This window comes from Symphalangus syndactylus, chromosome 3 (genome assembly GCF_028878055.3).
Source record: "Symphalangus syndactylus isolate Jambi chromosome 3, NHGRI_mSymSyn1-v2.1_pri, whole genome shotgun sequence".
Classification (NCBI taxonomy): domain Eukaryota; kingdom Metazoa; phylum Chordata; class Mammalia; order Primates; family Hylobatidae; genus Symphalangus; species Symphalangus syndactylus.
In genome coordinates this window covers 47,516,905-47,534,728 of record NC_072425.2, presented here as the reverse complement: position 1 = coordinate 47,534,728, position 17,824 = coordinate 47,516,905, and the positions used below count along the sequence as shown (strand labels likewise).

The 17,824-nt window shown below is 45.6% G+C and overlaps 1 protein-coding gene across 1 annotated transcript in view; it reads left to right on the top strand.

Moving 5' to 3' along the window:
- CCDC180 (coiled-coil domain containing 180) overlaps positions 1-17,824 on the top strand; it is a 99,621-nt gene that overhangs the window by 65,856 nt on the left and 15,941 nt on the right. Inside the window, 7 exon segments of the mRNA XM_063636880.1 lie at positions 3,278-3,453; positions 5,038-5,218; positions 6,359-6,505; positions 11,459-11,603; positions 11,782-11,898; positions 14,514-14,612; positions 17,137-17,256. Coding sequence (XP_063492950.1) covers positions 3,278-3,453; positions 5,038-5,218; positions 6,359-6,505; positions 11,459-11,603; positions 11,782-11,898; positions 14,514-14,612; positions 17,137-17,256 — 985 coding nt within the window.

Below are 17,824 nucleotides of genomic sequence, written 5' to 3'. Positions count from 1 at the left end.
TGGCCAAAAGATACTACCAAAGAGGTTTTTTTGCAGAAAATATAAGAACAATGAAGAATAGAGAAATGACCCATAATCCCACCACTGAGAATTTACTTCCCCTGACTTCCAAGTTTCTGGGCCTTTGTGTTTGAATTTGGATCAAATGTGGACATTTGTGTTTGCCTTTTGGATGGCATTCTCATTCTTGTCCTCCTGCCTCTAAAATGTCATAGGAGGGCTCATCAGCTGGAGATCTCCTGGTTCATGCACCTCCCATATGTAACATGGGCAGGAGGCTGGAGACAAGGAATGAAAGGAGTGCAGTCAGGCCTTTGGGCTCTTTCTCCTACACCTCAGCAGCATCTCACCTTGGAAATATCTCTTGACTCAAACATCATCCCTCTCCTTCCTCTACCAGAGGCCATCATCTGCCCTCTCCATAGCAGATAGGACAAAGGTCAGCAAGGACTGTCACAGGAGCTATTATTTACTGAGTGTATTTAATCCCCTTAACAACTGTGAGAGAGGTACCTTACTTAACTCCATTTTACAGATGAAGAAACTGAGGCTCAGAGAGTTAGTCATTTGGCCTAGATCTCCAGGACAGGAAGCAGTTTGATCCAAGATATGAATCCAGACAGACCCCGTAACTCCAGAATCTTGCACCAACCACTATGCTATCTGGCCTTATGACTAACCAGAAAAAAAATTATCTGTCCAACTGATTGGGTTTGCATATTGAAGGATAACATGCGTTCATAAAAGTATGAAAATCATAAGTGTATAGCTCAATGAATTGCCCAAATATGACACAGTTGATACCCAAAGCCCACAAGAAATAGAACCATTACCAACCCTCCAGTGTACCCATCCCAAGTCACCACTCTCTCTTCCCCAAAGATAACAAATGTTATAACTTCGAGTTTATTTTGCTTATTTTTTTAACTTTATATAAATTAAGTCATACGGAACTCTTTTATTATGTTTATGAGAAATATATATTATTGAATGTGGCTAGAGTTCAGTTTTTATTTCTGTATAGTATCCTGTTATTAAAAAATCCATTTTATTAATCCATTTTACTGATACACATTTGGTCTTTCCAGTTTGGGGATATATCAATAATGTTGCTCTGAACATTCTTGTACAAGTCTTCTGGTGAATATATGTATACATTTCTGTTACATACAGAACTAAGAGTGGAACTGTTGACTCACAGAGTGTGTGTGTCCATATCCGTCTTTAGGAGATACAGCCTAAAGATACTACCAAGGAGTTTTCAAAAATGGTTTTTAACAGTTTTACAGTTTATAACAGCATATGAGAACTTCAATTTCTCCACAACGTCAGTGGTATTGTCAGTGGTTTTTATTTTAGCTCTTCGATATAGTTATAGTGGTGTTTCATTGTGGTTTTAATATGTATTCTCCTGATGAGTATGATATTGTATACCTTTTAAAATACTTGTTGGGCCATTTGGTTATCTTTTTGGGAAATGCCTAGCAAAATCTTTTGCCTATTATTTTTCTGGTCGATTTTCTGTCTTTTTTTATTAATTTATGGGAATTGATTATATATTCTATAGCCAGGCATGGTGGTGTGTGCCTGTAATTCCAGGTACTCAGGAGGCTGAGGCAGGAGAATCGCCTGAACCCGGGAGGCGGAGGTTACAGTGAACCAAGAGAGTGCTGCTGCACTCCCGACTGGGAGACAGAGTGAAACTTTGTCTCAAAAAAAATTAAATTATATATTCTATATAAGGCTTTGTCAGATAAATAAATGGCAAATGTTCATCCCCTCTCTGCACTTGCCTTTTTAAACTCTCTTTCAAGGTATATCTTTTAATGAACAGAAGTTCTTATTTCTAATAAGGTCCAATTCATCAATTTTTAAATTAGGGTTAATTTACTTTATGCCTTACCCTCAAGGACATGGAGATGTTCTCCAATGTTATATATTTAAAATGTTATTGTTTTCAACTTCCATATTAACATCTAAAATCCACCTGGAACTGATTTTTTGTTTACAGTGTGAAATAGGGGTCAAGATTCACTTCTTTCCCATATAGATAACCAGTTGATCCTGGGTCACTTAATGAGGAGACCCTCCTCTCCCCCACTGCTCTGCAACGTGTCTTTTCTAGTTCTCTATGTGTCTATCCAATGACTTCACGCTGCTTTATTCCTACAGCTTTACACTAAGTCTTAATATCTGATAGTGTAAGTCCTCCACCTTTAGTCTTCTCCCTCCATTATTCTTGGCTCTTTGTATTTCTACATAATTTTTAAAATTAGCTCAAGTTTCCATAAGACATCTGCTGCGATGTTGTTTCTTGTTATTGCATTCAATCTATAGATCAGTTTTTGGAAACTGACATCTTAACAATACATGGCCAAAAAAGTACCATACATTTTTAAAAGGAAGAAATGATAAGCTGAGAAGCAACATTTGCAACTCACATCAAAGTCAATGACCTTCATGTCCCTAGTATATGAAGAGCTCCTAGAAATTGATTTGTAAAAAAAGAACAGCTATTCACAACAGAGAAATGGGCAAAAGACATTCATGGACAGTACACAGAAAGAGAAATTAAATACTCTTGGGTTTTTTTGAGGCAAGGTCTCACTCTGTCGCCCAGGCTGGAGTTCAGTGGCATGACTCACTGCAGCCTTAACCTCCTGAGTAGATGGGACCATAGGCGCATGTCACCATGACCAGCTAATTTTTAAAATATTTTGTATAGATGGGGTCTCACCATGTTGCCCAGGCTGGTCTCGAACTCCTAGGTTCAACAATCCTCCTGCTTCAGTCTCCCAAAGTGCTGGGATCATAGGCATGAGCCACAGTGCCTAGCCTAAATAGTCTTAAACACATGAAAATATGCTCAGTCTCAATCATAATATGACAAAATTGTCAAATTTATATGTCTGACAATACACTCTGAGACTGTGGAGAAACAGGAACATTGATGATAAGAATAAAAATTGCCTTCTAGTGGAAAACAGTTTGGCCGTATCTGCCAAAACCACAAATGTATTTTAACCTTTGATTCAGCAATTCCAGTTCAAAGTCATTTATCCAAAGAAACACTTCTACATCTGACATATGTAATGTCCTCCAGCAGTGGTATGGTTAAACGAGTAATGGTCCATTTACACAATGAAATGCAATGTAGCTGGGAAATGAAATGAAGAAGAAGGAGTGAAAGGGGGAAGCACTTTTGGTGTCCATGTGGAAAGACCTCTCATGGGTCATGATTGCTGGCAGGGCTGACCCTAGCTGGTCTCTCCCTCAGACTTCGAGCTGGCTTCTTCGAGCACCTCGAGAAGTGGTTTGACCAGTGTTCCCTCAACACCCGGGTCACCGTGGCCACCAAAATCAATGAGCTGGATTCAGAACTGGAGCTGCGTCTGCATCTGCACCAGCCAAGAGCCCAGCAGATTGAAAAAGACATCCACAACGTCAGGGCAGGTACAGATGCTGCCTGGGAATGTCTGCCCTGCCCCAGCCCTTCCTTCAGCATCTGCTCCACCGCGGCTCCATGTTCATTAGCTGCCCCAGTTTGTACAATGCAATGTTTAGCATGTTCTCATCACACCATGGAAGATGTACATGAGGGTTCACACCTCCGAGGCTTGCAGAAAAAGGTAGTACTCAGAATCCTCCTGTGAGATTTTTTTCTCATTTCTATTTTTTGTCAAGAGGGTATTAGAGTTGAAAACAAAGAGTGTTGTACTGTTTTAGCTCTTGGAACCCAGATCTGCTCATACACCTTTCAGATACACACCTGCATGGTGGATGTTCTAGAGGCAAGCTCATAGCTCAGGGATTAGAGCTCTCAGTTTCAACTCCTGTGACTGTGTGGCCCTGTACAGGTTACCTGACCTCTCTGACCCCTCTCTTACCTGCAGAAGGGGTTGATAGAGGTGTTAAGGAGGTGGTAATAAACCCTTTTTAAATGGTATAGTAAGGAATCATGAGCACCTGGTACAAGATACAGCCTCCAAAAGTGTTAGCCATTATTTCTACTTTATCATTTATCATACTTAAAAATACATGCATTTCACACCTATGTGGGCTCTGTTAATGTGGGGCCGGGGGGCATGTTTTCCTTAGGATCCTTCAATGACCTCTGTTAGTTTTTCACCCAAATTATACTCCAACTCCTTCAAAGCCCTTTAGAGCTATCAGAGAGCCCCGTCACTAACCCATGCAAACTCCTATTCCTGGAGCAGGGCTAGAGGTGACAACTGGCCTTGAATCCCAGTCTCAGGCAATTTGTGTGGCATTTGGAACCTCATTGTTCTCATCTGGAAAATGTGTGTGCTAAATGCACTGAGGAATAAAAAGGATTCTACGTGCACTGAGTAGAAGCTCCCTGAAGGCTGGCTCCCTTTCCTTCCCAGCCCCCCTGACCCAATACACAGTGTGGAAAACAAGGCCAGAGAAGCGAAGTCCCAGCATCTCACCATTCATTTTTGGCAGAGCTGGGACTACAGCACTTCCAGGCAATAGTGGGGTCAGATGGGAGGTGGTTGGGGTGGGGGTTCTAGGGACTCTCTGCTCATTTAAAGGCCCATGATGGAGCCCTGGAAGCCCAGTCCTTGTTCTTGACACTCCACCTTGGAAGACAGTTGGAATTCAGGCTCACTGGACATAAGTATCTGCTGATATTAAGGAGCAAACTCAGACTGCTCAGTGATGTACTTGCTGTTACGCACAAGACCCTCTCACCTAGATCTCAGCCCTCCCCAACACCCCCTGCCCATCCTGCCTGCTACTCAGCTGCTCCCCAGACTCTCCATCTTCCTGGCTCTGTTCCCTCTGCTCCAGGCAGGGTGTCTCCACCAGCAGGAGCTCCCTGCTTATGGCCAGGCCTCCTCTCCAGCCCAAGCCCTGATGAAGGCAACAGGGGCAGGACAAGGGGCCTTGACCTGAATCGTTCCTGTTCTGCAGCTGGCCCGAGAGAGGCAGCAGGCGGGCCTTGTTCCAGGAAAGCAATGTGCTGAGGTGAGTCGGGTCCCAGGGGCTCCAGCTCTCTGAATCCTTTTTCAGCCGAGCTCTTGCTTCATCAAGAGCGGTTGGACAGCCACTGTGCTGGGGTGACCGAGATGCTGAAGAAGGAGCAGCTGATGTTCTGCCAGTTCCAAGAAGAGCAAAACGTGAGGAGCAAAAACTTCCGCCTCAAGATCTATGACATGGAGCACATCTTCTTGAATGCCACCAGGAGCCAAAAGTAAGGGGTCCTGGGAGTCTCCACCCCAGCCATATGGCTCTGGAATCCCAGTTCGGCTGCTGCTTTCAAAGGAGCCGCCCTCCCTGTAGACACAAAAGCAGAAGGCACCCCCAGAGCCTTCTTTTGAGTTAAACTCTTCAAGAGAGTCGAGTTAAACTCTTCAAGAGATTCAAGTCAAACTCTGTGTGGAATATTTCTTGAGAGGGCAGGGAGCGAGCAGCCAGAGAGCAAGGAATACACACAGGCATCATGCAAGGGTGCACACCATTTGCTATGAAATATCAGTGGTGGGGAAGACCACTTCCCCTCAGGAAAAATCAGGCAGGGCTTCCTGCAGGAGGCAGCATTGAAGATGAACTCAGGGGAGACCTGAATGGAGAAACATGGGAGACAGTTGAGTTCCACAATCAGTGAAAGAGCACTGGCCCAGCTCAGTGTAGGAGTGTGCTCAGGGCAGAGCAAGGGGCTCCAGAGAGGCCATTTGGGTTATGAGATGGAGGCCTCAGGCAGGTCACAGGGAGAAGACTGGCAAGTGTCTATGCAGCCATCAGGCACATGAGGGACAGCTGTTTCTGGTGGACTTGGTTGTAAAGAGGACACCCGCAGGGCACTCTTTTGGGGTATCATGGGTGCAGGAGCCACCTTGCTGGGGGTCAGACACAGCCCACTGGAGCAGGGACAAAGATCCAGTAGGATCTTCTGGGATTCTTTCACCAATTTGATGTGCTCTGATCCAGCACACCCAGAGTGTGTCCTGCAGACACTGGAATTTTGAACCTCCTTCTACTGCCCGCTTTGCTACCCAGAGAAGCTGGGCAGCTGGGCAGTGCTCGTGGAGCCCAAATAGATTCCCAGGATGTCCTCCTTTCAGGCCCAGGTCACCACCCTCCCCTCTCATGCCCCCCAAACTGGTCACCCATTAGCGTTGTGCCCCCAGGAAGGTCACCTATCACCACCTGTGCCTCCCATGTCCCCAGGATGCTCACCATCACCACCTGTCCCTCCTGTGTCCCCAGCCTGGTCATTATCATGACCGGCCCCTCCCTTGTCCCCCAGACTGATCACCATCACCACCTGCCCCTCCCTTGTCCCCCAGGGTTGTCCCCCATCACTGTCCTGTTCCTCCTCTCTCTCCCACAGGCTGGTCATTCTCAGCAACACACTGCACCAGGAGTTGCTTAGCTATGTTGATGTCACCCAGGTGTCCCTGCGCAGCTTCCGGCAGTACTTGGAGGAGAGTCTGGGCAAACTCCGCTACTCAAATATTGAGTTCATCAAACACTGCAGGTGGGAGCCAGTGTCCAGGGCCTCTTCAGGCCACCTGAGTTTCTCTATTGGGCTGTGGTCTTGTTTCCCCCTTAATTTTTAGTTTTGACAAAATATACATAACATCAAACTTAACATCCTAACCATTTTTAGGTGCACAGATCAGTGGCATTAAGGATATCCTGGTTGTTGTGCTACCGTCACCACCACTGGTCACCAGAACTTTTTCATCTTCCCAAACCGAAACTCTGTACCATTAAACAAGAACTCCCCATTCCTGCCTCCCCATGACCCCTGGCAACCACCACCCTCCTTTTAGTTTCTATGAATTTGAAACCTCTAGGTACTTCGTATAAGTGGAATCATATATTTGTCCTTTTCTTGTCTGGCTCATTTCATTTAGCATAATGTCTTCAAGGTTCATCCATGTATCATGTATCATGTGTCACAAAATCATTCCTTTTTAAGGCTGAATAATGTTCCATTGTGTGTATATATCACATTTTGTTTACCCATTCATTTTTGATGGACATCTGGGTTGTTTCCATCTTTTGGCTATTGTGAATAATGGTGGTAGGAACATTGGTGTGCAAATACCTGTTCAAGGTCCTGGTTTTAATTATTTTGGATATTTTCTAGAAGTGGAATTGCTGGATTAAATGGTAATTCTATGTTTAACTTTGAGAGGGACCATGATACTGTTTCCACAGCAGCTGCGCCATATTCATTCTCACCGGCTATGCACAAGGGTTCCAGTTTCTCTACATTATCACCAACGCTTGTACTTTCTGGTGTTTTTTGTTTTTTATAATAGACCTGTTAATGGGTGTGAGGTGTTTCTATGTTGTGGTTTTGATTTGCATTTCCCTGATGATTAATGATGTTAACCTTCCGTGTGTTTATTGGCCATTCTTTCCCCTTATTTTTACCCCTGCAATCTTAATCCTGGATGAAAGTAATCCTAGATTTAGTCTTTGACATTTTTGAAAGGCTATATTTATTTTTTAAGGCTTATGCTATTTTAAAAATCACAAATCTTTTAATCATTACAGCATAATCAAACACAGACTGTATATAAAGTACAAAGTGGAAGCCTTCCAAAAATATATTTTCTATGTGCCTGTACTTCTGTATACAGGAGCAAAAAATTGTTAGTTTTGTACAGAAATGGAATCCTAGTATACACGCTGACCCACAGCCCCCCACTACCAGCATCACCAAATCATGGTGATGAAGGGAGTAAGGGAACTTCCTTTCCACCCCTGAAGTTTCAACAATTTGAGCCAATAAAACAAGGCCGGGCACAGTGGTTCATGCCTGTAATCCCAGCATTTTGGGATTCCGAGGCGGGCGGATGACCTGAGGTCAGGAGTTCGAGACTAGCCTTGCCAACACGGAGAAACCCCGTCTCTTTACTAAAAATACAAAAATTAGCTGGGCATGGTGGCAGACGCCTGTAATCCCAGCCACTTGGGAGGCTGAGGTAGGAGAATTGCTTGAACCTGGCAGGCAGAGGTTGCCGTGAGCTGAGATCACACCACTGCACTCCAGCCTGGGAGACGGAGTGAGATTCCATCTCAAAACAACAATAACAACAAGCAATAAAGACAATAAACAGATTGACGGGAAACCAATTTATTAACATGCAAGTGTGTAGGTGTCACACAAAGTTTGAAACTCAAACAAAGACCAGATGGTTGAAGCTTAAATAGCCTCTTCATAGAAGAGTGAGAAATGGGAGATGTAGGAAATTTTAGAGGAAGGGTAAATGATGTTTAGGGGAGATTAATGGACCCAAAGAACAGACAATAGCCTGGGACCAATTCTTTCTGGGCTCTGAGTGTGGTGTCAGCTCCAGTCTTCCTTCCTACAACTATGCATCAGTTTCTCCTGGTTGATGAGATATCTGGGGAAGGGATTCACAACAGTTGAATATCTTCTGGAGGATCCAGCCTTTAGGTAGACAGGTGAACTTTAGAGAAAGCTCTTCCCTGCATTTGCTGCTCTCCAGGTACTCTCAGTTTGAAGTTCAAAGCAGCACATTTTTGGTTTCATTTTCTGAGCCCCAAGAGTGGGCACCTTCCATGTCAGTATCTGCAAAACTTGCATTTGTTTTAAATATTATTAAGATTTTTCTGATTATAAAAATGGAATTTTTAAAGAAAATTTGGAAAGTAGCGAAAACTAGAACTATAATTTGACATGTTAATCATCTCTACCTTGCCTATCTCTGCATCTATCTTGTATATTTTAGCTTCATTCTAGCTAATTTCTTTTTTTTTTTTTTTTTTTTTTTTATTATACTTTAGGGTTTTAGGGTACATGTGCACAATGTGCAGGTTTGTTACATATGTATCCATGTGCCATGTTGATTTCCTGCACCCATTAACTCGTCATTTAGCATTAGGTGTATCTCCTAATGCTGTCCCTCCCCCCTCCCCCCACCCCACAACAGTCCCCAGAGCGTGATGTTCCCCTTCCTGTGTCCATGAGTTCTCATTGTTCAATTCCCACCTATGAGTGAGAACATGCAGTGTTTGGTTTTTTGTCCTTGTGATAGTTTACTGAGAATGATGTTTTCCAGTTTCATCCATGTCCCTACAAAGGACACGAACTCATCATTTTTTATGGCTGCATAGTATTCCATGGTGTATATGTGCCACATTTTCTTAATCCAGTCTATCGTTGTTGGACATTTGGGTTGGTTCCAACTCTTTGCTATTGTGAATAGTGCCGCAATAAACATACGTGTGCATGTGTCTTTATAGCAGCATGATTTATAGTCCTTTGGGTATATACCCAGTAATGGGATGGCTGGGTCAAATGGTATTTCTAGTTCTAGATCCCTGAGGAATCGCCACACTGACTTCCACAATGGTTGAACTAGTTTACAGTCCCACCAACAGTGTAAAAGTGTTCCTATTTCTCCACATCCTCTCCAGCACCTGTTGTTTCCTGATTTTTTAATGATGGCCATTCTAACTGGTGTGAGATGGTATCTCACTGTGGTTTTGATTTGCATTTCTCTGATGGCCAGTGATGAGGAGCATTTCTTCATGTGTTTTTTGGCTGCATAAATGTCTTCTTTTGAGAAGTGTCTGTTCATGTCCTCTGCCCACTTTTTGATGGGGTTGTTTGTTTTTTTCTTGTAAATTTGTATGAGTTCATTGTAGATTCTGGATATTAGCCCTTTGTCAGATGAGTAGGTTGCAAAAATTTTCTCCCATTGTGTTTATATTATTCTTCCTAGTCACTGATTCACTCTGCAACTGTGTTGAACCTCCTGCAAATCTATTCATTGAGTTTTCAATTTTAATTATTATAATTGCCACTTGTAGATATATACATATAAGTATATATAGACATATATATATATATATATATATATATATTTTTTTTTTTGAGACAGAGTCTTGCTCTCTCACCCAGGCTGGAATGCAGTGGCACAGTCTCTACTTACTGCAACCTCCACCTCCTGGGTTCAAGCGATTGTCCTGCCTCAGCATCCCGAGTAGCTGGGACTACAGGCATATGCCACAATGCCCAGCTAATTTTTGTATTTTTAGTAGAGGCAGGGTTTCACCATAGTGGCCAGGCTGATCTTGAACTCCTGACCTCAAGTGATCCACCCCCCTCGGCCTCCCAAAGTGCTGGGATTACAGGTGTGAGCCACCACTCTCTGCCCATTTATAATTATATTTGATACTTTTTCAAAACTGCCTGCTCCTTGTTCATATTTTGAAGCTTACTTTTTATTCCTTTAAACATCTTAAGCCTAGTTATTTTATAGTCTATATCTGATATTTCTAATATGAGGGTTTTTGGGAGGTCTGCTTCTGTTCTCTATTGTTTTACTGTTTCTCATGCGTGGTATCTTGTATCTTGATTCCTTATCAATTTTTAAAACTACGAGTCACTCATTTTCCTTGGGACTTTATCTGTGGCATTCTTTGAGGCCTGGACTGGACATTGCATTCCTTCAGAGAGAATCCTTATTTGTTTCTGCTGGGTAGCCAGGGAGCACTACCTACCCAGGACCAATTAGAATTTTCTGCTTGAGGTTTTTTGGGTCACTCCAGAGAACATGCATTCATTTTGTAAATGTATGTGAAGTCTAGTTTGTGTGAAGAATTTTCAGGGGACAGAGATCTTTTCTTTCCTCTTTGCCCTTGGATCTAGACAGGCGAGAGTCCTCGTATCTGGTGGGGTTTGTTTCTTCCTCAGTCTTATAATGCAAAAGTTGTCCTCTGGATCCAGCTCTAGGCTATCCCTTCACCTGTGCAGTCATCAGGACTGAAACTCCAAGTCTCTGGTGCAAAGTGTTGGCTTCTGGTGCTGCCCACATTCCAAGCACCCTTCTAGTTTCACTTCATCTGGAATTCTTTTTTTTTTTTTTTTTTTTTTTTTGAGGTAGAATCTTACTCTGTCAGCCAGGCTGGAGTGCAGTGGCATAATCTCGGCTCACTGCAACCTCTCCCTCCTAGGCGTAAGAAATCCTTCCACCTCAGCCTCCCAAGTAGCTGGAATCACAGGCACATGCCATCACACCTGGCTAATTTTTTTTACTTTTTGTAGAGACAGGGTCATGCTGCCCAGGCTAATCTAGAACTCCTGGCCTCAAGTGATTTTCCTGCCTAAGCCTCCCAAATTTCTGGGATTACAGACATGAGCCACTGCGCCTGGCAAGTTCATGTGGAATTTTACCTTTATACAGTTCCAAGAAAGCTATTTTTATTTTGAATTTTGTTTCAGTTGGGTCTATTAGAGTCTCCAACCTGATGAACTGCAAAAAATGGAAATTCCGCACCATTTATGAATCCTACTCCTGTCCTTAAGCTATCTGCGTTCATTTTCCCACATCTTGAACTCTAACCAGAAGCCTAGATTAAAAGTGTGTGTCAGCCACAGTATTTGGGATAGATGAGAACTCTCAGGTTTGACCTGTGGCTTTTATTTCTCTTTGATTATTTTCAGATTGTTTTCAGAGGGAGGCAACTTTTCTCCTAAAGAAATCAATTCACTGTGTTGCCGACTGGAGAAGGAAGCTGCCCGGATAGAGTTGGTTGAAAGTGTCATCATGCTCAACATGGAGAAGATGGAGAATGAGTACCTGGACCAGGTGGGGCCCCCAGCCAGGCCCCAGGCCAACTGGTTCCACAGTATCCCTTGCTCAACTCCCTCTGAAGGGAGGGCCAAGCCCTCCATCCGACCATTCACTGGGCCTGTCCCACTCCTCTTTCAGAGTCCAAAAGGTCCAAATTAAGCCCCTGTCCTTTACCCTTTATCTCTCTGTACAGGCCAATGATATCATCAACAGGTTTGAAAGCAAATTCCATAACCTGTCTGTGGACCTTATTTTCATAGAGAAAATCCAGCGGTTGCTGACGAATCTGCAAGTGAACATCAAGTGCCAGGTAGGACAGATTCATTCTTCATCAAGGATCTTTATCACACACACTTGCACACCAGGCACTGTCCCCGGTGCTGGGAGGCCATTGTGGTCTCTGTCCCATGCGTGGGACTTGCTCTCCAGCCAGGAAGACAGAAACAATCTTTTTTTTTTTTTTTTTTTTTGAGACAGGGTCTTGCTTTGTCGCTCAGGCTGGAGTGCAGTGGCATGAACAGAGCTCACTGTAGCCTCAACTTACTGGGCTCAAGTGATCCTCCAACCTCAGTCCCACAAGTAGGTGGGACTATAGGCACACACCACCATGCCCAGCCAATTTTTTCTATTTTTTGTAGAGATGGGGTCTCCCTATGTTGCCTAGGCTGATCTTGAATTCCTGGGCTAAAGCGATCCTCCTGCCTCAACCTCCCAAAGTGCTGGGATTACAGACATGAGCCACTGCGCCTGGCCAAAAATGAAATCTTAATAACTGCTAATGTTTACTAGTTATTAAGCACCATGCATCCTGCTAAGCTACTTATTTTGATTAGCTGTGTTAGTCCTCACAAGAACTATAGGAGGCAAGTGCTGTTTTTATCTCCATTTTAGAGATAAACTGAGGCAGTATTTTAGTGACTTAGGTAGGAACACAGAGCTCTTAAAGGGTAAAGTCAAAATGTGAACCCAGGTCTGACCGACACCAGAGCTTATGGCCTTAACCACAAACAGGCCATCTGTGCAACAGAAGGAGAAGGTGGCTGCGTGGGGATTGAGGGGCCAGAGGACTTAACCTGGGCTAGGAAAGTGGGGATTCCAGAAGCTTGAGGGAGAAGTAGGAACCAGCCAGGTAGGCGGTGGGGAGTGAAGCATTCTGGAGAGATGACAGAGAAAATCCAGGGGGCTGGAGCCCAGGACTGCAAGAGTGCGAGGGAGAGATGGGGGAGCTCTGTGGTTGGAGAGCACCAGCGGGCAGACAGCGGGGATCTGGGAAGGGTTTGGGTGGAGCTGTGTGCTCAGGGCTGCACTTGGAGTGTGGGGGTCCTGACTGCTGACCACAGAAAGGCTGGAGGTGGGTAGGAGTGAGGCAGAAGTGTGAGGCTGATGGGGAGAGAATCATGGCCTGGGCACAATGTCAGCAGGGACACATTCTGATTCCAGAGCTGAGTGGAAGTGGGATGGGAGGGACTTGGGGTACACTGGAAATGAAGGGCCTAGGTTATCTGCATAGGTCAATGCCCATTCAGGGAACAATGTTTGAGGACACATTAGGGCTAGGACAAGCCAAGGTGAGGACAGACTTGTCTTTTGGGAGTGGCAAGTGCAGTTCGATAAAAGAAGGGTTTGCTGGCATCTCAGGCTCTGAGATAGGGACTCCAGACCCAGCTTCCTGCCTGTTTCACCCCAGGAAGCATTTAATTCCTCCATCTGCGAAATGGGAATCATAAAAGCAATTCCTAATATTATGGCACCAATAAAGGAGCTGATGTGTGCTAAACTCATGACATAGTCCCTGGAGCACAGTGAATCCTCAATAAAGGCAGGCTATGGTGGAGGCCCCAGATGAACCTCTCAGGACCGGCTTCCAGTCATTCCAGAAGGAGCAGGAAGCAGCTGCAGGGAGCAGAGCCCACAGCTCCAGGGCATGTCACCACACTCTTGTTTGAGGAGCATATTCCTAATGGGCCTCCAGCTGGTGCTGGCACTGATTCTTTTTTCTGAGCTGATATCTGGGGACTGTTCACAGTGTACAGGGGTTGCATTTCAAAATATCTAACACCTGTGATAAACAAAATACATTTCCATCATGGACAATACTGGGAATATAGAACAAATACAAAACAGAGAGTAAACTGTAATTCTGCCATACAGCATAACCCCTGTTTAAGATTTCAATTTATTTTTTAAGTTTTTTTCCTATACATGAAAATATGGGGATATGCCAAAATTGGCTGTTTGCTATTTATACCAGTTTTATAAGCTGTATAATCTTTAAATATTCTGCAAAGACACTATTCTGATGGCTTCTCTGTCATGAATGTGTTGACATTTTTATTTAAGCATTCCTTTCTGGAGGAACATTTGGTGAATTTTGCTTCTTGTTATGAAAGGTGATGCTGTGAGAAGTGCACTTGCCAGGACAGTCTGACCACATCCTTCGGACGCCTCCTAGAAGCCACAGTCCTGGGTCAGAGCATGACCTTTCTATGGCTCTCGAAGCTTTCCAGGGAGTTTTTACAGCCTTGGCTCTGCACTGCTGGAGCAGAGCCTGTGCACTTGCCAGGACAATCTGACTGCATCCTTAGGGCGCCTCGTGGAAGCCACAGTCCTGAGTCAGAGCATGACCTTTCTATGGCTCTCGAAGCTTTCCAGGGAGTCTTTACAGCCTTGGCCCTGCTAAAGCAGAGCCTGTCCTCCAAACTCCCTCACCACACTCTGGGGTGCCAATTTTGCTTGAACCTTACTTATTTGAGAGGGGAGAAAATCTTTTTAATTCGTATCAATGTCTGGTAAAACTGCATATTTTTCCCTGATTTCATTTTTTTCAGTGCTTAATCAGTTTCTCAGATGGTATATTTCACAGAACATTTCCCAGATCACAATATGTATTCTAGAAACAAAATCTCGGAACCTCTGGTTTTCTAGGTGGCAAAATCCAATTCGCAAACAAATGGATTAAATTTCTCTCTGCAACAGCTTCAGAACAAGATAAAAACTTGTCAAGAGTCCAGGGGAGAGAAAACCGTAAGTGTTCAATGGGTTCTGCATGTGAATTATAAAGATATATCATACTAAAGTCATAAATGTGAAATAAACTTACATGTGTGTATAGGATTTCTCCAGCACAAGGTTGGTGGGGTGGGGGGACATCTCTGAGCCTTCCTACTTAACCCCTGTTTCATGGAATGAAGAAAGTAACAAAAAGAAAGCATCCACTGTTCTCCACCCCCAACCCATCCCAGGCAAGCATGGAGCAGTGTCTAGTGATGGGGGAGGCCTGAGTCTGGCTTCCTCTGACCTCTCTCCCTTGGGATGTTACCAGGTGTCCCTTGCTGTAAGGAGAACTCAGTCCCAGATGCATAACAGAAGCAGGGCTCTGCCTCCTGAAAAACCACTTTTTGTTTGACTTTCCACTTGCTTTTTTTTGAGACAAAGTCTCACTCTGTCACCCAGGCTGGAGGGCAGTGGCACAATCTCAGCTCACTGCAACCTCTGCCTCTGGGTTCAAGTGATTATACTGCCTCAGCATCCCGAGTAGCTGGGACTACAGGCACCCGCCACCATGCCCGGCTAACTTTTGTATTTTTAGTAGAGACAGGGTTTCACCATGTTAGCGAAGCTGGTCTCAAAACTCCTGACCTCAAGTGACCCACCGGCATCAGCCTCCCAAAGTGCTGGGATTACAGGTGTGAGCCATCGCATCCGGCCTCACTTGCTTCTTTTGATCGTAGCACAGAAACTGGTTTTCTCTGTTTAAAGTATGAAAAGTCAGAATTGGAACAGAGTTTGTGGGGAGCGTGGTTCCAAGTGTTCGCCTGGCCCTGATCCTCAGAGCAGGTCTCTGGATATCTACGTGCTTCTTTTTCTGCCATGAGTGCACGACTCTGTCCCCCAGTGAATGACAGCGCACCCTTCAATGATGGGGGACATCGGGAGTTCTCTTCCTGGGTCTATGGGTTCAACTCCGGGCAAATGACTTAAACTTGCTCAACTTGGTCTCCCCTGGCCTGTCGCCCAGGCCACACCAGGGAACCTTTCCTCAACAGTCCAGCCAGGTGCTCCCAGAACCAGACACCCCAGCCTGAAGGTTCTGGAGTGGGAAGCTTTCTCCTCACTGTTCTCTGTCTTTTCTCTACCATTTCAGTGACTCTGAGTTGCAGTGCTATTATTAGCACTGAAAGGACATTTATTTTTCTGTCTTTATTGCTTTTTCTTATATAGTATGTTGCATGACTCTTGAAAAAAGCGTAAACACACACAAAGCATAGTTTGCAGAATAAATGTCCCTCCCACTATTCTCATTTTGCACAGAGGCACTCTAAACCCTGTTATGTATACGCATGCACTTGTTTCTACACATCCACTGAGATTACTTGCCCTGCCATGCAGATGTGCAGAGGAAAGGTGGCTCCTATATTTTGCCTGTGACTTGCCTGATCTCCCTTATGAGCCCCCTAATGGGGAGCAGGGGGAAGATGAAGTTAATCAGCTGTAACTCTTCAACAGGCTCTTTAAGGCAGCTCTACCTCTCCAGAACAGAAACGTCCAGTCTCTCACATCCTCACCTCCCAACCCCTGCTCTGTCCTCTCCTGTTAGGGTGTTGGGTGGGTGCCAGGGGCTTGCCCAGCCTCCTAGCCAGGTGAGGAGCATGTGAGCATGGGTGTGCGGGCATTCCTGTGTTGATGGAGGAGGCTGGCTGGACAGTCTGCAGAGCGGTGATTAGGGGACAAGAGTGATGCCTTGAATGTGTGACGAGAGGGAAGATTGTCACCGTCGCATTCCTGCACACCTGTGGGGTGCTGCACCGAGAGGGTGCGTGTTAGACATTGCCATGGAGATGGCCAGATCACTCTCCTACACACTCCTGCACACCCTTGCCACCTGGGTCAAATGTTTCCTTCTGGCCGGGCGTGGTGGCTCACGCTTGTAATCCCAGCACTTTGGGAGGCCGAGGCGGGCGGATCACGAGGTCAGGAGATCAAGACCACATTGAAACCCCGTCTCTACTAAAAATACAAAAAAAAAATTGGCCGGGCATGGTGGCGGGCGCCTGTAGTCCCAGCTACTCCGAGAGGCTGAGGCAGGAGAATGGCGTGAACCCAGGAGGCGGAGCTTGCAGTGAGCCGAGACTGCGCCACTGCACTCCAGCCTGGATGACAGAGCAAGACTCCGTCTCAAAAAAAAAATGTTTCCTTCTAAACATAGAATGTGAGAGCCAGAGGAGATCCTAGGGAATATTTTGTGTCCCCATCCAGTTGAGCAAGTTTAAGTCATTTGCCCAGAGTTGAACCTGTAGATCCAGGAAGAGAACTCCTGATGTCCCCATCAGTGAAGGGTGCGCTGTCCTTCACTGTGAAGTGAAGGCCACCTAGCAGAGCCAGCCCAGCCTTCCCCACTCCCCAAGGGCCTTCCCTGCATGAGAGGAGCCTCCATCAAGCCAAGAGGCATCCTCACCAGCCCAGCCCCTGTTCCCACACTTCCCACAGAATCTGCCCACCCTCCTGCAGTCTGCTTCCTTGGGGCTTTCTTCCTCCCTGTTCTCACTAGACAGTGACCACAGAAGAACTCCTCGGCTTCGTCCAAACTTGGAAAGAAAAACTGAGCCAGAGGATTCAGTACCTTAACTGCAGCCTGGACAGGGTGTCCATGACTGAACTGGTCTTTACCGTAAGGAATGGGATGGGGTGGCAGGAAAGGGTGGATGAGCTGTTTGTTGTCTGGGCTCCCAGGAGACCTGCAGGGCTCAGCAGAGCCGAAGAGAAGAGGGGACTCCCAGGCCTCCACGGGACATCAGGCTTACTGAGATGCTGTGGAGAGATCACAAGCTGTGAAGTCAGAGCTGGATTCTAATCCCCAATGGGCCACTTCCTTGCATTGGTCTTGGAGGAGACCCCTCAGCTCCTGGCACTACCCCACCTGCTCCATCAGGACCCTCACTCACCCTATCCACGGAATCTCAAGCCAGTCCCACCTCTCAGCCTCTTCCTTCCCACCTGCACCCAGGGGCAGTCCTGGCTTCTCCCCATGGCACCCCCAACACCTCATCCAGACCCCTGCCTCTTGCCCACCTGATGCCCACATCCTCTCACATCTCCCATGGTCCGTTCCCCGAACGTGGCCGGAAGAGGCTGGTCTGACCATGTCACTTCCCTACCCTCGGGGCAAAGTCCAAACCCTTTCACTGGACACACAGCAGCCTCTGTGGCTTGTCCTCCATGCCTCTTCATCCCTCTCA